At 41.2% G+C, this 25901-nt stretch overlaps 1 protein-coding gene across 4 annotated transcripts in view; it reads left to right on the forward strand.

The window, feature by feature from the left end:
- Positions 1–906: 906 nt before the first annotated feature.
- Positions 907–25901, forward strand: part of MLLT10 (MLLT10 histone lysine methyltransferase DOT1L cofactor) — a 129951-nt gene continuing 104956 nt past the window's right edge. For 3 of the 4 annotated variants that reach the window (XM_057432614.1, XM_057432617.1, XM_057432618.1), the window contains exons 1-4: positions 907–1067; positions 1709–1877; positions 4582–4661; positions 22346–22400. In XM_057432614.1, the coding sequence (XP_057288597.1) occupies positions 1029–1067; positions 1709–1877; positions 4582–4661; positions 22346–22400 (343 nt within the window). In that variant the 5' untranslated portion in view covers positions 907–1028. The remainder of the gene's footprint in view (positions 1068–1708; positions 1878–4581; positions 4662–22345; positions 22401–25901) is intronic. The other variant, XM_057432615.1, reaches the window with a different exon arrangement.

A 25901-nucleotide genomic window follows, 5' to 3' on the forward strand; every position in this document is an offset into this window, starting at 1 on the left:
GCTTCTCTGCTTCTTAGCGTGATAACAAAGATAAATCAATGATAGCTTCCTAGCCCCACACCAAATAAATAAATAAATAAATAAATAAGCGCTGGGCCCTGGGGCAAGTGAGAGAGCAGAATTTTGTAAGGCTGTATTTAATTTCTCTGTGCTCCTAACAATCACCACAATTAGTTCCTTCTGCTACAGGCGTACCTGCTTACAATGGAGAATTGAATAGCCTGAGATTTTCTTCTCTGCTGACCATCTCAGCTCTCTCTCCCCCCAGGTTTTAATATTATGCCTCCCCCCTCCCAATTAAAAGAGACAACAGGATTGTTTTACTACCCGCCCTCCGCAATGTCCAAGTGCTAGAAAGACGTATCCACCTCCAAGTAAAAGCAGAGGACAGCTGTGCTGAAGAGCACACTTAGGTTTGTGTGTCTGTGGCCGCCCTGGTTTTTCTGTTCGCCTTATCTCTACCGCTTTTGCTGGTGTGGCAGCAACAGCCACGCAGCGCTGCATCCGCACGAGGAGTTTTGGGGGGAGAGGAGAAAGAGAGGGATTAATAATGCATTAGTTTTGCAGCTCCATCGAAGGGAAAATAAACAAAATAGTAAAAGTTGCGGTGAGGGCAGGGAAGTGGCATAATAGCGAGAATGCATTAGTGCTGCAGGCACACCGAGGGGACATAAACAGGATAATAAAAGTTGGGAGCGGGAATGCATTAGTCCTGCAGGCACATCAGGGGGAAAATAAACAAGATAGTAAAAATGATTTCTGCGGGGTGGGCGGGAACGGGGCGAGTCCTGCCGCCTTCCTGAAGGGGGCATGAGCACGGTGACATCGCGGGTGGGAGCGGGGCGCATGTCTGCCACCTCCCCGCCCCCCCTACACACACTGAGGGGAGGGGGGGCAGCAACAACCCCAGCTAACGCTCGCCCGGGCTGGGAGGGGAAGCGGTTTCGCAGGGGCTGTCCCGCGGCGCAGCGCTGCCCGCGTTGTTAGGATTAGGCCGGCCGGGGCTGGGGGGTGGGTGGAAACACGCGATGGCTCGCCCGGGGGACGGAGAGTGGCAGCACGGCGAGGTGGGTGTCCGGGCGGCTGGGCGGGTGGCGGTGGCGCTGCGCGGCCCGGGCTGGGCCCTCAGGTGCCTGTGGCGGGAGGCGCGGAGGCAAGGCGAGGGGCGGGTGGGCCTGGCGGGGCGCCTTGCCTTGCCTTGCCTCGCCTCGCCTCGCCGCTGGCTCGCGCACGCTCTCTCGGCGCGACGGTTGGAGCCGGGGTGTGGGGGGAAGGGAGGTGTTGGGGGGAGAGGTAGAGCGCGCGCTCAGCCGCGGCTCACGTTCCATGGGCGGCTCGTGAACCATCGCGAGGAGGGCCCTAGGCCGAGGCCTTCCCGGCGGGGGGGCGCACAGTGCGCCTGCGCGCTGGACTTGCTCTCCTGCCTGCCTGCCTGCCTGCCGCGCCGTGTCCTCCTCAGTGTGCTGTCGCCGGGCTGCCCCTGCCTGCCTGCCTGCCACCGTGACTGACTGACACAGCCTGGCCTCTTGGTCGGGCCGCGGAGAGAAGAGGCTCTCAGGCAGCGGTCATGGGCCCTAAATCATTGCCGTGGCGGCGGTGGCGGCGGCGGCGGCTGAGTGACTGAGGGGAGACACTGCCGGGGGAGGGGGCAGGCAGAGGGTACAGCGTGTTAGTGTGTGGTGTTGACGACGGTGTTTTTAACCCTTAGATGGTCTCTAGCGAGCCGTTGCTGCTGCCTGTGTCACTGGAGGGCGAGTTCTCCAATAGCATGAAGGAGATGATCGGCGGCTGCTGCGTGTGCTCCGACGAGAGGGGCTGGGCCGAGAACCCGCTTGTCTACTGCGACGGGCACGGCTGCAATGTCGCAGTGCATCAAGGTGAGTGGATAAGCGAGCGCCAGCTTGCCCGCGCTGGCCTCAAGCCTCGCTACGTCTTGATGGTCCCTGCCCTCTTCCCTTGGGCCTGCTCCGACCCCCCAGTCGCTCAACCTTGGCCGTTTTTCTCCTTTTCTCACCACGTCTCCCCCATCCTCCCCCCCCCCCCTACTTCTTGAAGCGTGTTCGCCTGTCTCTAGGACCACGTGCTTTCTGGTCTGACTTGTCCTGTCATCCTCTATTCTTCCAGCCTGTTTTTTTCTCTCATCTGAGACTTCCTGTATTATGACTTCCTGTATTATAGCTGTAAGAAAAGAAGAGTTCCTTTTCCATTTTTTCGCCTTTCCTCTTCCCCTTGTGCCTTTTCTGTGCCTGTGTTTCCTAGCCTGCCTTTGCACTGTTAGCAACCTCAGCTGCATCAGTCCAGAGACTACCTAAAACTCCTTCCCTTCTGTTGCAGAACTTCTTACTAATCTCTATTCTGACAATTGTTGTATTTCTTTCTTTGTATGCTTGATCGCTCTTGTCCCTTCCTTTCCCAAGTTAGAATAATAAATTTAAGGGGCAGCCAGTAGACGAGGAGGGTTTAGGATTGGAAGAGAGCAGTGTGTAGGAGAGACTTAGCTGTCATGTGATTTCTTCCTCTGCCTGCCTTTCCTCGAATGTCGTTTGGCTGATGCTTCCTGGTAGATGGAGACTTCCTGTTGTCGCTCTGTAGGGGGAGGGTGCTAGTCAGAGGGGCTGATGCTGGATTTGTTTGGATTAGTGGAGGCTGGTTGATTGGTTTCCAGTTCAGCTCAGGAGCTGGCACGTTCCCTCTATGTGTGGTTGTTTTGTTTCTGTCAGTGGGTTGACCCCTCTTGTTAGAGCAGAGGAAGAAATTGGATTCTGCCGGTTACATTGTAAGAAAGTAAGTTATGATGTCTTTTTGCGTTATGGTAGTAGAAATAAGGAATAAGATGTAGTTCCTCTGTATCAATGCCCAAGCAGGCATACAAGCTCTGTGGCTGGCTCTCTGACTCCTTCTAAATGGTGAACAAATTGGAGGAGACAAAATCCTAAATCTGGTTCGTTAGTATGAGTGCATGTGAAAATACTAATGTGTGTCTTATGCTTGGTCCTGAATTGTGTTGAAAATGATACAGTAACTGTTTCAGGTTTATGCTCCTTTCTAAGCTGTCAAGAATTAGTGATAAATAGTAATAATTTAAGGAGATTGGCAAAAGAGTTCAATTATTCTTGTTAATGTTAGATTGAACGCGGAGGGGAGCTGACAGTATCTGTGAAATTAGTCTGGTTTTGAATCAGTTTTCTGTTTTCTTAAGAGCTGAGTAATGTTAACCAGTAAGTTAATTCTGCTGTTGTGGAGTCTTAGAATCATGGGAAAGAATGCTAAAACATGATTACTTCTAGAAGTCATACCTGAACCAGCTATTACTTTTGCATTATCTTGGGCATCTTCCCTTGTTCTAGAGTCTGGTTAATATCATCAGTGGAAAAAGTTGATGACAGCAGCAGTTTTGGAGCTGAAATAGCATGAATGACAAAAGTCTGTTTGGGGAAGTATTCCTAATATATAGAGACACGCTTCAGTAAATTAGAATACTGAGCCTTTTTTTGAAGGTGAGGTGCAAATCTGAATTTGAATCTGGCAGAAAGCATGCAAAGTACTGTTGCTTCTAAATACAGATGTTGTAGAGGTCTTAAGAAAGAAGAGCTGTTTTGATTTACTGCATCATTGATGTTTTAAGTTTTGGAGTTTATATGTCATGTGAATGAAGGTGGTAGAGAAAGTATGTCCACTGTTTTTGTAGTCTTTCTGTCATAAAAGTGCTAGTCCTCATGGTTAAAGCTGGTAGTCCTTATTTGAAGTTCAGACAGCAGTATTAACTGAGAAACTTTATTAATTGCATTTTTTGGGTATTATTATTTTTCCTTCAAAGGAAACTTCAAGTGTTAAGTCACAGGCAAGTTGTGGAGGACAAAATCTCATGTGTTTGAGTAAGCTTTGCATGATAGCGGAAGTATACACCAAAGGAAGTCCTGGAGCTCAATAAACAGTATCAGAGCACAAACCTGTGGTGGACTGTTCTAGGCTGTAGATGTACTCTGTCACGTTTGCAGATACAGAAGTACTTCGCCTCAGCTTTGGTCTTTGCCCAACTCACATTGCCTTTGGATGTAATTGCCAGCCCTGTCTCTAAGTTTCATTCTGTAATTAGCTTCTTACCCTGCACTGTCTCTTGCTAATGTAAATGCGTGATTGCACATTTACAACCTCCCTCTTACTTTCTAAAAAGGAAATCAAAGTCTTTCTCATCTGTGGTTAATATAGGTGCAACAAAAATGATGTTTTTCCTCATGTTAAAGAATTTTATTGTATGGTAGAAGGGGCTTATCAAGATAGTTTGGTCTGTCAGTACTTGGATAATATATTTGAAAATTTGACAACTGATCTGTTTAGTCATTATGACTAATGCATGTATATAATACGAAAAGATTTCATTGACTTTCCTTTGCATACATTTTCAAGTGGAAACTTGTACTTCATTTCTTGTGACAGGATTTAATGTACATTGTAGAGATATCGTTTTGACTTATTGAAATGACATGAGATCAATTAATACTAAGCTTGTTCTTTAATGTTCATATGAATAGTACTGTGGTGCTGCTGGTTTGCTGAAATATTTTGTCTTGTTCAAAACAGCTTGCTATGGAATTGTTCAAGTACCCACTGGACCTTGGTTTTGCAGGAAGTGTGAATCTCAGGAAAGAGCAGCCAGAGTGGTATGTGCTTTGTTTATTAAGTAATGCTGGTTGTTACACTTGTGTGGATAATGTTTACCCAAATATGCCAGTAGTAGTAGAAAATAGCTTAGCTTTCTGGAATAATTCCATCTAGATGCTGTTGAGAAGTGGAAATATGCAACTGCCATTAAGTGTTCTGACAATTTCTGGGGGAGTGTGTGTGTTTGATTTATTTATTTATATTCCCCCTTCAAAGATGATTTTCTTCTTATGTATGATGTGGGTTTTGTGTAATTTTGTCTGTTTAACACTTATATAGTTAGGTATGGGGAAGAAATAAAATCCATGTCCAGTTTTCTTCTATAGCAACTTTAGATTGCCAGTTTAAAGCTTCAGTCTAGGAATGCTTAAACAATAAGTAGTGTTCTTAATTTTGGAACCTAATGCTTACTTGGAATGTGATACCTCTAACTGAAGAAACATTTTCTTTCTCTGTCTTGAAAATTTTTATGGTAAATACTGGGGGTTCAGATAATCCTTCTAAATAACAACAAAAACCCCAAAAGGTGTTTTTTTTTCCCTTCTTTGATTATGTGAGAATTTTTTTGGTCAGACTCTTATGTTATTAGATCAAGCTGCATTTTCATATAAAGAGAATCACCTTTCTTACTACTTGGCACTTCTTAGTTTGTTTTCCAGCAAAAGATAAAGTGAGAGTATTTAGAAAAATGGACCTGTTCTTTTGTCTCTGAAAAAAATTTCACATAAAAATGGAAAGAGAAGGTGGTGCAGCATCTTAGGGCAGTGTGTAAACTATTTCTGACTTTCATACCTGGAGACAAATTAAGTGCTTGAGACCAAATTTTCAGAGACTAACAGAGTGTGTACATGAGCCTTTTGGTGTATCTATTTCCTTTTCTAATACAAAGAAACGGTAGGATGACTTAATGTTCTGTGAATTTTTGGCACAGGACTGAAGAATCTTGTTACTTTACTTTTTCACAGCTTGTCACTGTTGTTTCCATAATGCCCTAGTAACCTAGACTTTGTTATTCCTTCTGAAACAAACCTGTTGGTGGGAGCATGGTTTGTGTGCTCTCCAAATATTTGTCAACAGAAAATCCAAACAGCATCCCTTTCTGAATAAAGGCTGTTTCTTTCTTTTCCTGGGAAGACCATCAGCAATGTAAAGTTTTTTGAGTAGCATTTTCTTAATGTAGTTGAGTTTAGTTTATACAAATTGACAGCAAAGTTAAAAATACAGAAGTGGTGGAGAGATGGAGGCTAGGAGAAGGAATTTTCTGGCACATGATTGGGAAGTCTCTTCAGGATTTAGGACATAGTTATTCCTGGCTTCTCCTGACACAAAGGATGAAGGAGAACTGTACTGAGTTCTAAACCAATGTCTTGCTTCATTCTGATAATTTCTCAAAGAGAATAGCTTTGATAGGCATTATACTGCTTTTCTTTGGTGTTTGAAGAAGAAACAGTGATGAAGTTAACTGAATTTTCTTCCTGGTGTATTCCATTCTTGTTTCCACCTAATGGGGTCTGTTTATGGTACAGTTCAACAATTTGATTACTGATCTCGTTTTGGAAAAAAAAATCTTTCCTATTTGTAATATAGCATATATCAGTGTAAGTGGTTCTCTGGTGAAACTGGAGGTAGAACAGTTGGTGTTTTAACAACTACTTATATGTTAGAGAGTTAGAAACATGGTGGTTGTCTCTGGGGTCTTGGAGAAGCCCTTAGCATTCAGAAACTTAAGTGAAGCTCTGACTTCGGTATGAAAACTGGAACTTTGTTGTAACCAGTTTATCAAATGCAGAAGTTTTAATGCACTTACAAAAGTAATATGCTTGCAAAAGCAAACCTCCTTATCATCACGGTAGGAGGCTGAAGCATACTTTTTCTGTTGGCCTTTCTGTCTAGAAACAAAACCAGAATTAAATCAGCCATACTGTATACTAGTCTTGAAGTCAAGGCTTATTTTTCCTTGCTGATGCTGCCTGTGTTGTGTGGGTTTTTTTGGTGTGGTTTTTTTTTAGGCTGCAGTTACTGGGCAAATAAATCCATTCTGCTAGGAGACAAGGGTTTATTGCTTCACTGAAGTTAGTCTGGCTTTAACAACTGAAAGAAATAGACTATACTCAGCAGCATGTAACTCAAGTAGGTGGGTCATCAGAGAACTTCACTTAATAGCAGGTTAGAGCAGTTGGCTTCCCATATACTTTCAGGTGTTACACACTGATGTCTGCTGTGTTCCCTTTCTTTTTTGTGCTGCTCCTAAGCTGGTGCATTGTTGGTGAAAGCAGCGGTTGATTATTTTTCAGCCACACAAGCCTCCTGGCTGGTTGATTTAGGCGTTTATGATAGTGAGGTGGTAGCCAGCGTCTTGGGTTTTGAATGGTCAACTAGTAGCTGGAAAACACGTTTCCAGGCTTGGCAAATTGTAATGGGCCTTGGCTCTAGCAGGGTCATGTGTTTTGTGTGTGTGAAGAAACAGAGATATTTGTGAACCTGAACTCTTTGGATAATGGTCTTATCAAGGTGTCTGGTTATTATCTGCTCTACCTTTTATAATGATGCATATTTAGTACATAATAAATAGAAGGTTGTAATCCCAGTATGCACTTTCTACAATTGCTGTGTAAGTTTTTTGACTACTGCTTGAAAAGTTGCAGTTTTCCCTAAATCAGCTAATTTATCTTAGCTGACCTATGATGGGGTTGGAATGGAAATCTATTCAGGATAGGTGGCAACTGCTCCCAGCTTTGCCTGTGTCAGCACCAGCTGTTGTTACCCTGCATAGTGAGTCCTTTTTATGTCTTCAGATGTACCTTGACTTCTGAATCAAGCAGGACAGGTACATGTTGACATAGGAAAAAGTAGTATTAGGCACAGTGTAAGAATGTATGCATATGGAGTAGAACAGACATAAGGGACTTTGGGCCCTGGCTTGGGAAATGGAATGGAGCATACATATGCAGGGGCTGACAGTACTGGTATTTGAAAAGAGACTAGAGAAGCTGAATTTAGGAATTGTAGCACAGTTGTTCAAAAAGACTTCTTTCCCCATCATTGTATTATGTGCCAAACATCTTTCTTGATGATCTTATTTTAAGAATGATTTAATTTTAGTATATAGTGGGATATAGATAGACAGTGTGTTTATGGTTTACTAGAAGCTAGTACTTCTTATGCTTATCATGAAGGAACCATAATAATCCATGAGATAGAAATACCAGGCAACACAGAGGCATTTAACATTTGCACAAACAGCTAGCTTGGGTGGCTTATTAGCTACATGTAGGTGTTGGTCCTTGTGAATTCAGCTTGATTCAGAGAGACCAGGAGACCTCAGCATGGAACTTCAGTGTTACGGGTTCCAGGAAGTTTGACTTCAGGCACAGCTCAGCTTGTACATGTGAAGTCAGATTGCTTACAGCATTGCAAGTGAATTAATATGCTGTTAATCTGTTTCATTGGAATACATATATCATAAGCCTGTTGTTGCACCTGGAAGAATCAGTTTGGACTTGGTCAAATTATTCTAATGTTGTAAAGGTGGTGTTTTTTCTACTTGGCATTTCTATGTTTTTAATTTTTCTCCTGTGAGGTGGTTTATGAAGTCAAATGCAGAACTGGCCCAGAACTGAGATGGCACATACACATGACACTACAGCTTGTCTAATAAGCCACGTGTAATTTAGTCCTGTGGAATGTGTTGAGGGGGCTGTGACTCTCTGTGGAGCTAGCCACATAAGGTTTGAGATAGTATTCATCTGGGTCTCATCTGAATCTAGCTTAACTGGAGTTTCTGTACTTCCTTGTGTTTGTTGGAAATTGGTGCAGAGGCAGAAAGACTGTCATTGCAGAGTCAGTTTAGGTCATACAGTACTTAAGGAGTCAGAGCTGTAGAAATGCAGCTGTGCTGTTTACCTCCAAAGCCAGTTCAGGTACATTATGATCTCATAGTGATAGGTTCTTGCTACTAATCCTGCCAGACCTGAGCTGTTCCTGCATCTGCTGCACAGATGATTCAGTCTGAATGCTTGAGGGTTTTTTTTTAGTCTTTAATATAACAATGGTTGTATTTCTCTCCCAAGCTCCCTTTTAAGAAAAATCTTTCATCACATGTGTCTACAGGTTTGTTACTGCAGAGTTGCTCATGAGTTGATGTTTCCAAAATTTAACATCCCACCACCAGCATTTATGTAGTATAAAATACCCATAAGTGCAGTGTTGCTTGCCTTTTGCTTAGACAGAAGGAGGCAAAGGAGGAGGAAATGGGAACGTAGGCTTTCGGTATGCAGATAGGTTTGTGATTAGAGGTCCGACTGCTCTGGGTCAACAGGCTGCCTCCAAGGGAATGGGATCTCTGTGCTTGTGCCTACAGTCAGTTTTGGCGTGGCTATTCTGTAGCCATCTGTACCTGTAACCTAGAATGTGCATTGATATATATGGTCACAGTATAGGTGAACTGAACTTATTTTTAGAAGAAGAAAACTTGCTGTTTTCTTTTTTTCTTCAGCATGAAATACTGGCTACCAAATCATTCAGAATAATAATTTATATGTTCTCTTTGCAGATGCCTCTTGAAATAATTCTAAAAAAATTCTGAATTCATGTTTTTTTAAAGTGTATCCATAATTTTCCTTAAAGGACATTTTATATAAGAATACTACTACAATTACTTTTAAGAATAATTTAACAACTAGTAGAAAAAATTGCTTTAGTTCTGAGCATACAACAGAAAAGTTGACCTATATGATCTTATGTGGCTTTTACACAGCAGAAATGTCTAAATAAGAAAAGAAAAAGTGACTATAAAATACAAATTGCTAGTAGATTTTTTTTTTTGTATAAAGATGAGATTAAATATGAGAAACTGCCACTTATTAGCAATCTCCCCTGTTCTGGCCTTCCCCCTCAAAAAAACCCCAACAAAACAAAGCCAAAAAAAAAATCCCCAAACCACCTCAATCTAAAAACCAGTAGCACAGTTTTGTCTTTTATGTATAACTATGCAGTCTGGAAGGCAGTGAGTGTTTGTTTGTGGCTGGATAATTGAAGTAAGGAGGCTGCCCAAAGACACTTGGGCACAGCATGTTATATTTAGTTTGTGTGGCAAGGTTTCGGTAGTGGGGATGGCAACAGGGGTGGCTAGAAGCTTCCCCTGTATCTGATGGAGCCAGTGCCAGCCAGCTCCAGGACGGGCCTGCTGTTGGCCAAGGCTGAGCCCATCAGTGACAGCGATAGTGCCTCTGAGATAACATAGTTAAGAAGTGTTTGGGGGGTGAAACCAGTGCAATAGAAACTGCAGCCAGAGAGAGGAGTGAGAACATGTGAGAGAAATAACCCCTTCACCAAGGTCAGGGCAGAAGGAGAGGTGGATGTTCTCCAGGCGCCAGAGCAAATATTCCCTTGCAGCCTTTGGTAAAGACTGTTGAGGCAAGCTGTCCTGCAGCCCATGGAGAGCCATGGTGGATAAGATCTCCACTTGTAGCCTGGGGAGGACTCCATGCTGGAGCAGATGGGTGCCCAAAAGAGGCTGTGACCCTGTGGAAAACCTGTGCGGGAGCGGGTTTCCTGCAGGACTTGTGACCCTGGGGGTGATCCACACTGGGGCAGTCTGTTCTGGAGGGACTGCACCTGTGGAAGGGACTGACGCTGGAGGAGTTCATGAGGAACTGCAGCCTGTGGGAAGGATTCAGGTTGGAGAAGTTCATGGAAAACAGTCTCCCATGGGAGGGACCCTGTGCTGGAGCAGAGGAAGAGAGTGAGAAGTCCTCCCCTGAGGAGGAGAGAGTGGCAGAGATGTATGATGAACTGACCACAACCCTCATTTGCCATCTTCATGTGCTGCTCAGGGGGAGGAGGTAGAGCTGGGGAGTAAAGTTGAGCCCAGTAAGAAGGGAGGGGTGGGGGGGAAGGTGTTTTTAATTTTTTTTAATTATTTTTTTCCTCATTGTCTTAATCTGATTTGTTTGATAATAAATTGAATTGATTTTGCCCATGATGGTAATTGCCGAATGATCTCTCCCTGTCCTTATCTTGAGCATGAGCCTTTCTTTTCTCTCCCCTGTATGGCTGAGGAGGGGTAGTGATAGAGCAGCTCTGGTGGGCACCTAGTGTCCAGCCAGGGTCAAGCCACCGTAGTCCTGTTTGGAGCCCAACAGGAGGAGTTTGAGATAAAGAGAGTGACTGGGAGAGGTAATGAGCAAAATGTGGACCGAAGAGAGCTAGAGGGAGAAGAGCGGAATGATTGTGAAGAATTCCTGTTCTAATGGTGGTGAAGGTGAAACTTCTTTTATTCTGAAATGCTATTGCTTGAGTGGTATTTCTTGTCTGTTATGTAGCTGGGTGTGTGTTATTTGCTTTGTATTTCATCAGTAGGAGAAAATATTTTCTCCTGTTCATTTTATTTAATTTTTTTAATATGTAGTGAGTATAGACCCATAACCTTACTGCACTGTGACTTAGAAGATAACCTAATTGCTTAGGATTGCATAGTGTCTGGTCACCAAGGTTAGGCGCTGCAGAAGGGCAGTATCGTTTCAGTGCATCCTCCACTCCGGCTGGCAAACTGAACCTGTGCTGTGCATATCAAAGTGGGAGTATTAATGTTACTTCTGATTGTGCTGCCTTCCTTTGTGTGTTATGGTTTTGGGTTGATTTTTGTGTACTGCATTTTTCCCTGCTTGTCTACGTAGTTTCTACTTGGTTTCTAAATACACATCCGAGTTTATAAACTTAAAGCCCTTAATTACAGCAGAAAAGGTCTGCAAACTTTTTTTTCCAGTTTTGATCAGTTGCTATTTACCTAAATGTACACCTTATTTGTGCAGGAATTTAATTTGCATTACGGATACATGGAATATTCAGTCTTCAAAACACAGCATTCCATCTTTCAAGTACTACTTGATGAAAAGTTTACAACGTAGTTATCAATATAACAGGTACTTTAGTAAATGCTCTGAAGCTTCTGTGGCAAAATTACTAACCAGACTGAGACTAGAGCAAACATTTTCTGTTACAGGAGTTGCTTAATTCTCATGCAGAAAACGTTTTGTGACAGTTTCATTGCAAGACTGTTCAATCACTGGCAGAAGAAGTCTCTAAAGTAAGCAAGATGCTCCTCAACTGCAAAGAACCTTACTTAAAATGCATACTAGCATTTTATACCTAGGAATTTTTAGGGTACATCTGTGGTATGTTGCAGGAGGACACTGAAGCGAACCATTGCATACTGTGTTTTTCTTCAGCTAGATTGAACTGGGTCGGTAGTATATGTTCAGCCTGATAACAAAAGCTTGGGTGTTTAGCTGGAAGTCCAGCCAAACATTGCAGGTATTTCTAATGGCCTCCTGATGCTTTCCACTGGAGAACACTGTGTGACTCTTAATTTTGTGTATCTTTATAATTCGTTTTCATGCAACATCTCGCAAGGTTTACTAGTCTTAAATATGTAGTGAGAGATCTATGGCTTCAGACTTCTGAACCTGGAGTAGCCAGGTCTTGGTGCATGCTGTGTTACATTATGTTACAGTGTACTCTGTTATCTCACCTCTAGTTACCCTGCATGTATTGAGCAAAAGTATGACTGAATGTCACCTGTAATACGTACTGACTGGATGGTCTTGGAAGAATGCAGATTTGCATGTTGATTGCCTCTAATCTTCTTGTCATAGTCTTTAAATTTATTATCTTTAGTAGATGTTTTTGACAGAGCTAACTGAATCTGCATATATTTTTGTCTGATGCCTTGGTAAAAAGAAGCAGGTTGAGTCTCTGTAATTTATCCGGGTATAAAACCCGAAATGCTTCAGGTAGTCAGTCTGTTTTTCTTTTACCTGTCAACTGTCTGCTTTAAAAAAAAGTTCTCTCCTTCTCTTGGGACAAATGACTGAATAGAGATGGGGCAGAGATTTGGCAAATTTGTCAGCATCAAGAAATGATTATTTGAAGATGGAGATGACTTAATTTCTTAAGTTGTCAAGTTGCAGAACATAGCACTTTCAAAGAGAAGTTACTGACAGTATGCATTCGTTTGCTCTATTAGTGGTGTCAGCCAGTTGGGGATTCTTGAATGTGGCAGATGATCTTTTGATTCCTGTTGGTTCTTCACTGTGGCTTATAAATACTGGAGTCTGGTGTGAATCATAGGTTGGAAACACTGGAACTTCAGTTTGTTTCAGATACTTTGAAAAAATTGTGTAGTTAGCTACTTGCTGACTTATGCTTCAAATACTTGCATGATTAGAAGCTATCATTTATAGAGCCATCTAGATCAAAATATCAAAGTATTTTGTGGGTTTATAAGTTAGGTCTTAAAATACTGCAGGCTGAGACTATAAGGTGTATTGCTCAACAGCTGTAGTTTAGAAATTGCTGAATAAGAAAATGTGGATTTGGTTTTGTAGATAGCAGTGTCTTCATTGGCCGGGCCATGCATTCCTATGGAAGCTTTGGGAGAAGGGGTTATACAATTCAGCCTTTCTGCTGCACTAAACAAGTGGAAAATGAAGATTTGACTTTGGCAAGTATTATAAAGCATGAGTGTGAAAATTAGAAATACACTGTAATGGGAATTTTCAAATTACCTAATTGATTAAAGGAAAAATACCAAAAAAAGATTAGTAAAAAGTAGCAGAGTAAAAGGATTTGATACGAATAGCTAGCCTAAGTTTGGTATGAATAGAGCTTCGGTAATTTCATCAGCATTTGGCACTGTTGTGAGTTTTATTGGACTTTCTGGAGGCTTCAAGGGCTGAGAGGGTGATCATCTCTGGTTAGTCGTATGTTAGCAGTGTTAGTTTGCTTCATGGAATATAGTTTGAAGGGGTGGATGGAAAAATGAGATGTCACTGGGCTCTGAGAGCTGGCGTAAGTTATTGCCAGCAGATGTAGACATGGTCAGTCTGGTACGCATCCTGTTGCTCCGTCTCTGTACTAACTGCCTGTGAATTCTCATCTATTGATAGAATTTATGCCAAGACCTAAATTTCCAGTATACTGGTTTGCACCATTCTGAAATACCTGTTTTTTTTTCTTCTTCTGGTAGTCTAATCTTGCAAAAAAATGTTTCTTTGTAGGCTCTAAGGCACTTGTTCTTCTGCAGATACCATCTCATTAACTGAATCTGAGTTTTCTGTTAAATATAATCTAGTTTCTGGTGTAATTAGTACACTCTTAAGTGTCTTCAAACTGTGTTTTTTCTTTATAGAGGAAGCTACGTTTACATTGGTTATTCAGTACCATATTTGCCTGAATCTAACACAAACTACTCACTAAAATGACCACAAATTTTTCCAGGTTTATTAGAGGAAAGCATAGTTTTTCTTATTTTCAGTGTTTTAATTCTAATATGTGTGGGTTTAATTAATTAATTTATTCCTGTCAAAGAAATGAGCCAGTACACTAGAGGAGGAAGGGGGACATAGAAAGAAAAGTGTGAAGGGAATATGAGAAAACGTAGGACTCCTTCCTCTGGAGATGATGGAATACCGATTTTGCACTGGGGGATAATGAAAATGAATAGCAAAAATGTTTTGAGCTTAGAAGGTAGATTTTAATAAAAACGTGACTAAAGCACTTCAACTACTTACATATAGTAGGATGAGGTATGTGGAGCATTGGCACAAGTGAAACTCTAGGTGTGATTTGTGATCAACTTTGTATCCAGAGCTTTTCTCTATTTTCCAGAATTTTTACATTTTTGACAGCGGTAGGTATGTCCATGCCAGCGTTAAATTGTTCTGCATGAACTGAAAAAAACTCTTGTGGATGTCTTTACCCTTCTAAACCATTTTTTAAAAACATCCTAAGACATTTTGTGTTGTCTGAAGCAGTAGCATATAAGGCTACCTAGCATATTCAAAGTCTGTAGTATCAGGAAAGATCATCTTGGGCATGATACAGAGTATTAGAGGTGATTTCTAAATGTTTCCTTCTTCTAACAGCCAAAGGTGGGATAAAATGGTGTGGAGTATTGCTGAAGGTAGGTGAAGCTGTTCCACAGAACTTGGGAGATGAATACCCAGGGCCACAGTCAGCTGTGCTGCAGGCTTCCACAACTACCAGTGAATGGGAGCCAAGGTTCTTTGCTCGTCAGGGGCTGCCAGCTGGAAAGCCATTGATCAGAAACTAGCCATCTGATCAGCTACTTTGCTTACCTTTGTAAACCTGTCTGTGTGCTTTGTGGGAGTGTTCTGAGTTACTGTGTTTTGATATATACAGAAATACCCAGTAACATGGCATGCTGTAAAATAGATGTATTTGCAAGCAAAAGCAGAAATAAAGCAGTAAAATGACTTCTGCTTGGCAATTGTCTCTTTACTCCTAGGTTAATTTTAAGAAAGTTGTAAGAATTTGATGGAGTGTGTAGGGTTTGTTTTCACTAAAATGTGAACTACAACTCACAACAAAAGCAAATGGATTTAACCATTTTACTGTTTGATTAATGATTAACAGGAGCAGCAGAATAAAATGTTTTGTCTGTCAAGTTTTAACTCCTGTTGGTGAAAGGATTGAAAGAGATTGAGTGTCAGGTTTCAAGAACTCTGCTGATTTGTGTAACTTGCTGTTTTGTTATTTGTAGCTTTAATGGTCATGTATTGCAATTTCTTAAAGTTGTTCCTTTCAGTTAAATATTTTTTTTCCTGTTGTCAAGCAATATAAAACAGTAATTCTGTGATCAAAATGTACTTTAGATAAAAAAAACTATTCTGGAAGCATACAAGTCATGCTGGGTATTGCACAGCTTGGAGAGGGAAAAATAAGCTTGTAAACTAAACAGTTTGTGTTGATGCCTATTGAAATACTTGGAGTATACGAATGTCAGGGAGATACCAACATTGACTTAATAAATATATCTGCATCTGGGCCCAAGAAATATGTCTATACTACTACCAATATTAAATTTGTCTGTTTCAGGTGTAATGTGTGGTCATTTTTTTTTTGTTTTGTTTTGTTTGTTTTTTATTGGTTTGTTTTATTTTTTGTGGGGGAGGGTGTACGGGGTGTGAGGATGTTTTGGTTGTGGAGTCTGTGTTTGTTTCTTTTTAAGGCACTTGGTTGGAATTCCATACTCCTCATAGCCAGCATAGATGATGACACCTCCTGAACAGGGTGGTTGTTTCCTGCTCCCTGCCTGTGTTCTTATTTCATTTTTTTTTATCTGGCATTGTTCATATGGCCTTGTGGAAAGATGGCTCAAAGAAGTGATCTGGCTGAAAAAAGCCTGTTTTATTTTTAGCTTGCCGATTAGGATTTCCATATGGTCAAATGAATGCTCTTCCCAGAGCAAGGAGGCAGTACGAAGTGCACAGCAGGGGCAAGTGATTTTTTGGCAACAGTGTGCAATTATGTTACCTTAAAGTGAGCCTGAAGTCAGCTAGAATTGCTGATATTTCAGACTGATATTTCAGGCTAAGTTTTTAGGAACTGTGGGCTATTTAATCTGCTGTGGATCTTCTTGTGTTATTTAGGTTAACAGGTCATACTGAGACACACAGTTTTATTGCCTCACTGCAATGCTGGGAATTCAGTCCTGCAGGACTTTACTTGGTTGACAGTCATTATTCAGGTGAATGCTTCCATTGGCCTAGCTTGGATAAGAATTCAGTAAATTACTTGTACAAGAATTCTTTGACCTTTGTTTTCTTATAACATGAGACAGCATATAATGGATATCTGGAGATGATGCTTTATGAAACTTGCTCCAGATTTAGAGAACTGTGAGGGAAGAACTGTGCTATATTCTACTACCCTTTTTTCTCTCCTCTACAGCTTGTTCCTATCTATCTTCCCTATCTACTATGTTTCTCACTTCTTCCTCTTCAACATGAAGAAGGTAGTCTATTGGATTAAATTAGCTTTTCTATGCCTTTCATTGGTTTCCAGTTGAAAAATTGGTAGAGTTAGGTTAGCCAAAAGGACTCAAGCAATTAGATTTGTCTGATGAGATCTACTGCTGATTAAGGTAGTTCTTTGTCCTATTTAGAATGGAAAGGCATATTTATCTAGAGGGAGAAAACTTTGTGCCACAAAGCAGTGGAAATAAACTGGACTGTAACTAATTCAGTATTGTGAAGATGGATTTATTTGGGTCCTTCTTCATTTCTCTTATTTTGGTCTTCTATTCTTGGAACTTTCTTTTGCTGGGTATCTTTAGTGGACATCTCCATATATATATTTATATATAAAATCATAGAATCATAGAATAGTTAGGGTTGGAAAGGACATCACCCAAGACTCTGTCCAACCTGGCCTTGAACACTGCCAGGGTTGGAGCATTCCTAGCTTCCTTGGGCAGCCCAATACAGTGCCTCACCACCCTTATAGTAAAGAGCTTCTTCCTTTTATCTAATCTAAACTTCCCCTGTTTAAGTTTTAACCTGTTACCCCTTGTCCTATCACTACAGTCCCTAATGAAGAGTCCCTCCCCAGCATCCCTATAGGCCCCCTTCAGATACTGGAAGGCTGCTATGAGGTCTCCACGCAGCCTTCTCTTCTCCAAGCTGAACAGCCCCAACCTTCTCAGCCTGTCTTCATACGGGAGGTGCTCCAGTCCCCTGATCATCCTCGTGGCCCTCCTCTGGACTTGTTCCAACAGTTCCATGTCCTTTTTATGTTGAGGACACCAGAACTGCACACAATACTCCAAGTGAGGTCTCGCAAGGGCAGAGTAGAGGGGCAGGATCACCTCCTTCAACCTGCTGGTCACGCTCCTTTTAATGGAGCTCATGAACAGTTGGCTTTCTGGGCTCTGAGAGCACTGTTATTATTATTGTTATTACTTGTTCCTGGTTATTTCTACTTTCTAATAATGACAGGAGGGGAAAAAAAAAGGCAGATTCTTTCCCCTTCTGCTTGGGCCCTGCATGCTTTTTACCACTTCAGGTCTCTGCTGGGTGACTTTTTAAAGATTGGTCCCCTTAGGAGGCAGTGGGTTTTTCATCAGACCCAGGCAGTCTCAATTCATCTGGATGCTAAGGTTACAGGATCAGTTGTCTTTCACTTAATTAACTTGCTGTTTCTATAGCTCTGAAGTTGTGGCAGTCACACTGTCAGAGTATTTCAGCTGCACAAGTTCGAGATTTGTTTCACTTTAGTCCTCTACAGGAGACCTCATAGTCCAAAGGAATTCCTGCTGAGAGTTCACCTGAATTCTGCTTTGGTAGAATCTAGGTCTATGAACTTAGCCTGTTCTACCAAAAAGCTGCAAAAATGGGATGTCCGTAATACATTCTGTAAGAGCAGAAAGGGACAATGTCACTTCCTACAACTTCAGTGTTCCTAGCCAGTATTTGTGTCTTTTTCCCTCTTCAGATTTAATTCAGGTGGCTGTACCTGCAGCACCACATGTGCTGGTGTCCCTCACTGCTATAGAACTAGTGCCCTTCAGCATACTAAAGGATGTGGTCATTTTTTTGGGTCACAGTCAGCCTCTTTAGTGTTCACATTTGCACTGTCTAACCTGATGGATGTTTATCTGAACTGCTGATCACTTGTAGCAGCTTGACCTATGTATGCTGTGATATCTTGTGGGTGTCATGTCTGCCCCCATTGCCCCTTCACTTCCCCCTGCTTCCCCTCCAGCTTGTTTAGTAGTTCCCCATGATGTTTTTGAATGCTCAGACAATGAATCTGTGTCAGATATCCTTTGCCAGAGCTAAGACTTACAGCAGACAAGTGAAAAAGAGAGCCCTGATATGGTCCATATGCTCAAATACTAGAGACCATCTGTACAGGTGATCAGATTATTCCTTATACCGCTTTGCAAAGAGCAAAGCTTTATTCCATCATACAAATTGTATGTGATGTGGCAGTTGGTAGAGTGACTTAGCTGTTGCTGTTCACTTGAACTCCAAGTTCCATCCATAATAAAATTGGAAGAAGGAGACACTGTGTGGACAGAAATGTTCAAATAAGAAATTATAGGTAACTGGACTTCTGAGATACATCTACACCCAACTATCTCCTTTCCTTTCTCCTACAGAATCCTTTGTAACAACATGCATTTAAGCATTTTATCATAAAATCATAGAATAGTTAGGGTTGGAAAGGACCTTAAGATCATCTAGTTCCAACCCCCCTGAATGGGCAGGGACACCTCACACTAAACCATGTTACCCAAAGCTCTGTCCAGCCTGGCCTTGAACACTGCCAGGGATGGAGCATTGCCACTTCTTTGGGCAACCCATTCCAGTGCCTCACCACCCTTAAAGTAAAGAACTTCCTCCTTATATCCGACCTAAACTTCCCCTGTTTAAGTTTTTACCCATTAGCCCTTGTACTATCAGTACAGTCCCTAATGAAGAGTCCCTCCCCAGCATCCCTATAGGCCCCCTTCAGATACTGGAAGGCTGCTATGAGGTCTCCAGGCAGCCTTCTCCAGGCTGAATAGCCCCAACTTTCTCAGCCTGTCTTCATACGGGAGGTGCTCCAGTCCCCTGATCATCCTCGTGGCCCTCCTCTGGACTTGTTCCAACAGTTCCATGTCCTTTTTATGTTGAGGACACCAGAACTGCACACAATACTCCAGGTGAGGTCTCATGAGAGCAGAGTAGAGGGGCAGGATCACCTCCATTGACCTGCTGGTCACACTCCTTTTGATGCAGCCCAGGATATGGTTGCTTTCTGGGCTGTGAGTGCACACTGAAGCCAGCTCATATTCAGTTTCTCATCAGCCAACACCCCCAAGTCCTTCTCTGCAGGGCTGCTCTGAATATCTTGGCCCAACCTGTAGCTGTGTCTGGGATTGCTCTGACCAGTGTATAGGGCCTTGCGCTTGGCATGCTTGAACTTCATAAGGCTGGCATCATTTTGAAAGTACTTAGGATGTTTTTCAATCACTTCTCAAATTCTCAGCTGAAACTACCACAAGTTTTGAAATGCTATAATACTGTAACATTTTAGAATTAGTAATAAAGTGTTAGTAAAATTCTCTAGTAGTTACTTGTTTTAAGGGGTGAGGCATGCTGTTCCCACCTGGCAAAGATACTGGTGTTAGTGTGTGATGCATCCTGGAATTTGGGAGGGCAGAAATGGGTGACAGAATCTGAGTGTGGGAAGAAGCAGTTAGGTTCATAACCCAGATGAGAAAGTGGAAAGGGTCACTGTGTGGTGTGTTATCTTACTAGGGTGCTACTTTATTACAGATTGTAGCCACAATTCAGGGCACCAGAAGTAGTCTGTATCATGAGGGTGCAAGTGCATCATCTCTGCACAGTCGCCCAGCTTCATGAGAGCCGAGTGCAGGCATACTGCTCCCTGCCAGTGAGATGACACTTTGCAGAACTCCTTGCACTCAAGTTTTTTTTTCCACTGCCAAAGCTCCCTCCTCCGCTTCAGTCTTCTGCCCTGCATCTTCTCTGACTGGTTGCAGCCAGCGCTGCAGAGGAGTAATGAGGGAAGACTTAATGGACCTGAGTCCTATTGAGAGACAAAAAGAAATTGGTTGAAACTGAGCTCTGATGGGACTGAGTGGAGCATGCTTAACTCCTCTGTGTAAAGGACTGGTTTAGTTCCTTTCTGCTTAGTGTCCTGTGATCATTTTAATTATTTTTTTTTGTGATAAAGTTTAAGAACTTTGCTAATTCTTTTATTACTAATGCTGTGGTGCAGTGGCTCCCTGCCTACAGTTTTGTTGATGCAACTACTTGTGGAATTATGCTTAAATTGCAACAGTAATATGACCTGAATTAAAAATGTTAAAAAGTTCATTTCAGTCCATTTCACTGCTCTGGTTTAAGGGGCAGTCCTACAGACAGTTTGGTCATCAGCTGAGGGAGTGGTAGATGGAGGTATTAATAAGGGAGAGGTGAGGGAAAGAAGAGAACCTCCTAACTGGTTTTTCCACTTGTGAAAATGTATGTTAAACTCCCACAGGCTTGCAGAGGTGGGGCAAGGTAGATCATGTTAACAGCTTCCCTTGTCTCAGTGGTAGATTTAACATATCTGCTTACTGGCCTTAAGCTGCCAGCTTGTAGCTTTGGGGTGGGAACAAACCTTATTGCACTGTCACCATGAATATATACCAGGCTTCTTGCTTTGAGAATCTGGTTCAGTACATGGGGAAATCCCTGAAATGAACCCAATGCTCCTGAGTATCTTTCAGCACCTTTGTATTTAATGTTTGGAGAGCTGGAGTGTTAAGATACAGCTCACGTATATACTGAGTATGTAGGATGTTATTTAAAATGATCTGATCGGTTAATTTCAGTACCAAGGAAGTCCGTATAATCTTGACTTAGAAATAAAAAAAATGGTGTGATGCTCCAAGTCCATAGGCAGCTTACAGAATGGTTCAGAAGTTTTCAACCACTTCCATCTCTGCATTTCATGATAGACTTAATGCTGCTTTTCATTAGATTGGTGATCATTTTAGTGGGTGAAAGAGGGAGATCAGTGAAGCAAAAGGCAAAAAGCAGCAATCCTAAAGATTCTTCTTGCTGTGTGCAGCCGTCTATACCAATGCACTGAGGAAAAAATAATTTGAGAAATTTTATATTCTATTCTTGTGAAAATCTCTTTGCTGCTAATACAAGTTTTCTTACAGGTTAGGAGAAACAGACAGTCCTCAAGATACAGTTCAGTGATATGAATTTCAGGAATGGAATTTCTCATTCCTCAAATAAGTTTGGACAATCTGTTTCTGAGGCATTTCCAGCATCATAGGCTTCTTTACCTGCTGACTTGCTAGTTAGCTGGTAAGGAAAATTGTACTGTTCAGGGTACACAGAGAAAATCCCTACTGATGCCAGATGTCCTTCTGCATTTAAAGGATGTGGTGTTAAGTTTGCATCTGATGATCAGACTATTATTCAGTTTCTTCAAAAGCTTGTTAGATTGATATGCTTGGAGTTGTCCCCACTTTGGGAATATATAAGGTTTTTAATAAGGTGATTCTTAGGTATAGGATCACCTATAATGGTGTTCCTTTGCATGTCATTTGGAGCAGTTGAAGTGGAGTATGTGTCAAACCTGTTCCATTTCTTTCATCTCTGAACTGGTTTGGAATTGTCTCACACTTCTCTAGGACACTTAGAGTTAAACTTGATATTAGGAACTTGACAGAGACAGCGACAGCAGAAGGATTCTACTGTTGTGATCCTGGTGTTTGTCAGAAAAATGTGATTTCAGCTGCATGTTTTCAGGCATGTAGTTGTGGAGAATTTCAAGGATGAGTCAACTTCTCACTTTCTGAGACAGAAAGCAAGATTGTTTTTGGTCTCTCAGAGTAAGTGAGACTCAGCAGAGACTGACAAGTCAGCCACAGTGTGTGCACCAGCGCTTATATCCATGGTGAGTCTTTTTGACTGACCACCTTTGTGAATACAGAAGTCCTAGAAGGAAATATAGTAGGGAGTCTAAAGTGCACCCAAGTTTCTTATCAAGTGAGTCTTCCCCCATGCTATATTTTTTGGAGGCTTTTCACCGAAATCCCAGGGTATGGAATCCAGGAATAAAAACTTGGGGGTAGAACTGTAAGTAGCTATAATATGTATCATAAGCTTCAAGATCTGGAAGAGAAAGTTTTGTGACAAACTAACATTAATATTCAAGTAAAAGTTAAGGGAAAACACGCCCATTCAGTTTAAAGAATGGTTGCTTCCTTAATGCTTCCTTAACAGTTTCAATGTGTGTGGTTTCTTTTTCAATGCTCCTATGATCATTCCATTTTTTTATTTTTTTTTGCTTTTTTTTCCCCTAGAGATGTGAATTATGCCCTCATAAGGATGGTGCTTTAAAGAGAACAGATAATGGGGGTAAGTTTTATTCTTACTTTTTGTGAACTCTCTTATTTTGTGTGAGAGAACTTGTGAGGAAAAAAATACAGGGAGGAATGCTAAACAGAAATGCAAATACTAGCTGGTTTGGAAAGAGAACTATTTTATAGTAACCTTTATTTGTCTAATCTAGGTTGAATTTAGTTTAAGAATATAAATCATTATACTTAGTTTTATTTTTTAGAAAAAAGTAACAGTAAAGGAGAAACTGCATTTAAAGATAAGATTTTAATGGGTGAAAAGGATAATTTTTATGTGTACTTAGTTGGAGTTCAAACATTTATAGAAAGCTGTTGAAAGTGTGCCTTTCATGGAGGAAAGTGGAATGTTTATGTCTATAGCCCAGACTGAATGCACCAGTGCATTTTCAAAGGGTACTCTTTCATGCCTGATTTACTAATAGGTTCTGTAACAAAGACGTTAGAGCTGAAAAGTTCAGTAGTGATTACCTGTCCCTTGCATCTTTCTAATTTCATCATTCAGGTTATCATCAGTTCTGCTCCTGCTGAGTCGAATTGCTAGAGAATGTCTCCACTGAGTATCCTGTCTTGATTACGTTTATACTAATAGCTGGGTGATATGAGTGAAAAATTTCAATTAACTGTTCAGTCACTTTTGGAATTCCTTCATCTTTCTTTACTAGATACTTCTAAATTCCTGTCCGTCATCTATCTGTAAATAGCCTGATCTTTTTGATACTGAGAGCTTTCTCTTAGGAGAAAGCATGATCAGGATTCTGGATTTCATTTGGACAGTCTGTGGAAATTGTATTCTGGAAATTCTGTGCCGCATACCTAATATTCCAACTATTTCATATCTAAGCTTAGTGTTTATGCAGCTTGGTTGTTTCTATTGCAGTTGGGTTACAGGCACACAGAACCTGCTTGTGTTCAGGCTGATATACCCTTCCCCTTGTCTACACTTTGACTGCAACCTACAGTATACACTCTAGCCTTCACCATTCTAGTGTCTGCTTATCAGAAATATGTTAGTAAACTTTGTGTCATTTGTGAATGTTTGGAGATTGTATTGGGTGTGTGTTGTCTGTGTCAGTGAAAGTACCTGCTTAGTGCCCGCCCAGTGCTGTAGCCTGAAAACTATTCTTCCTCTCAGACAGATTGATACATGGCAGTGATGGATTCATTTCTTTAGAAGTGGCAGCTGGATACTTGCTTTTTAGGAAATAAGTAATAAGAAAGCCTCAAATCTCTTGAAATACACAGTAAAGTTTGTGAAGTATGAAGTAGCTAAGTGTTTTTTTATACTTAAAGAAGTTTCTGGGAATGCCTTGCTATTCTCTATGGTGATTTTGAAACTATTTAAGGTTGAAATTATTCAAGTTTAAATAGGAAAATGCTACACTGTACAAACAGTGTTGTCCCTACTATAATTTTCTTGACCAGGTATTTTCATCAGTGAAAACTTCATAGCAAAAATTTCACAGCAGAGACTTAAGAATTTGTACTGCCTTTGGGAAGCATCCTTGCTTCAGCAATAGATCTTGTCCATGGTGTTGAATACAGCAAATTCTACCTTATGGACCACATGTCCTTTAAATAACAGCATTACAGAAGGATTTGAACCTTGAAAAAATGAACACTGACTCGTTGTTGCATTTCATGAATCTACATTCTTAATGTGGCGCTTTCCTTTCAAAGAGTTGCCAGAAAAGTTAAGACTTCTGGAAAAATGTTGAAGATCCTATAATGGGATTGCCAGTATAAAATTGTATTTACAGTAGGTCAATACTTGGAATATTTTTTTTAATGCTGTTACACCAGTTGTGGCCAAGGGAAATGGTAAAAAGATGCAGGTATTCCTGAAGAAATCTTGAAACAAATGTTTGTGATAAAACCTTGTAAGGACCCAGCTTTAGAAACTGGTAATTATGGAGCCTTTCTGTAAGTATAGAGATAATTAAATGGTCTCAGCTTTTCAGAACCTGTGAAAAAAGTACTCAGTTTGTCACTGATAGGAAGTTAAGCTTCCTCCTTCCTTCTGGCAACAAGTAATTACTCTGTAGCCAGAAAAGAGTGCAGTGTTTTAAATATGCAGATAGTTTAGGGCATAGGTGGGCTGCTGTAGATTGTTGTTATTTTGGTTTTTTTTGTTAACAGTCTTCTGGATATTTGCTTTTGAATAACGTGAAGAAATGTGTTTTGGGTGTTGAAGGTACTGTATTTCCTATTATGTCAGGAACTTTAATGTTTTTTGGTCTACTGAGCTTTTACTGTAGGGTTCCACAGTGTTCTTAACTTGCAGTAAGAGGCTATTACTGCGTGGAGGGTCCTTGCTATGCACTGTTTCCTCCTCCTTTGTGATGGTACTAGCATTTAGAAGTTGGGTTTTTTTTTTCCTTCCCCACTTTCCCTGGGTTGCTCTTCAGCTAAATAATAATCTGTCTCCTGACCCAGGTGACAATACTAATCCTGATATAGGGGAATGGCCAGGACTATTCTTCCATCAACAGCCTGTATATTAGCTATCTTAAATCAGTTCTACAACTGTAACTCAAAGCAGTCTAATCTTATAGCTCTTATATAATGATGTTATTTTGCCTTTAAGAACTCTGGGGCACTATAAGATACATATGACAAAGTAGTTTGTGAGTCAAACTCATGTTGTTTTTTAAGTATTACTGACTGACTGACTAGAAAATAGTAATGGTGGTGTGTGGTATGGCTGTGTTGATGTGTTGTGGGTTTTTATCTCCCTCCCTCCCCTGCCCTACAAGTGGCATGAGGTTCGTTTATGTACATTCTTCTTCCTGCTCCCTTGCCTTTTACTGGCCTGTTACTGCTTATCTGACTTTCTGGAGATTAGCACTTCTTTAGTTTTACAGTTTGGGTTGAAGGCATCTACTGTACCCTGCTCATGCTCATCAGTAGAGATGTTGAGGGTTAATGCTGTGTTCCTCAGTATCATGTGTGGCAAGTACAGAAGTGCAGTTTTCAGTGGTGCCATAAACACAGCATTCTTGGAGCAGTACTCTTAATACTGTAAATAAAACCACTTCTGTATGAGGGTTTAGTGTCCATAGTGTTGTGTGGCAAGGCATTTTGCAGTTGATCTCTACAGTGTGTCAAGATGTACACTGGTTTGTTTTGAACCTGTTACCTCACAGCTTTGTTTGATGCCACTTGGCACTTGCTAAGTGATAGGAAGTGACAAAGAGCAGTTCACCTTTCCAGTAACCTCTTTGGCTTTATAGACCTCTGTCATATTCTTCTTTTGTGTCCATTTCAGGATGAAGGAGCCCAGACTGGTTGGGCATTCTTTGTACAGAGAACTGACCATCACCTTTCCCCTTCTCTATATGTCTTCCAAATGATACATAATCCTTACCAGAGCTGACTGAAATTTTAGAGAAACAGATTTGCTGTAAATAATGCCATAAAATCTCTAGACTGCATAATGATTACGGTATGGTTTAGAGTTCTTTAGCACAGACTAGTAATGTAATTATGGGTCACCATTTTT

The sequence above is a fragment of the Pezoporus wallicus genome, unplaced genomic scaffold (genome assembly GCF_028554395.1).
Source record: "Pezoporus wallicus isolate ANWC-B61680 ecotype Strahan unplaced genomic scaffold, APGP_CSIRO_Pwel_v1 scaffold_2584, whole genome shotgun sequence".
NCBI lineage: Eukaryota > Metazoa > Chordata > Aves > Psittaciformes > Psittacidae > Pezoporus > Pezoporus wallicus.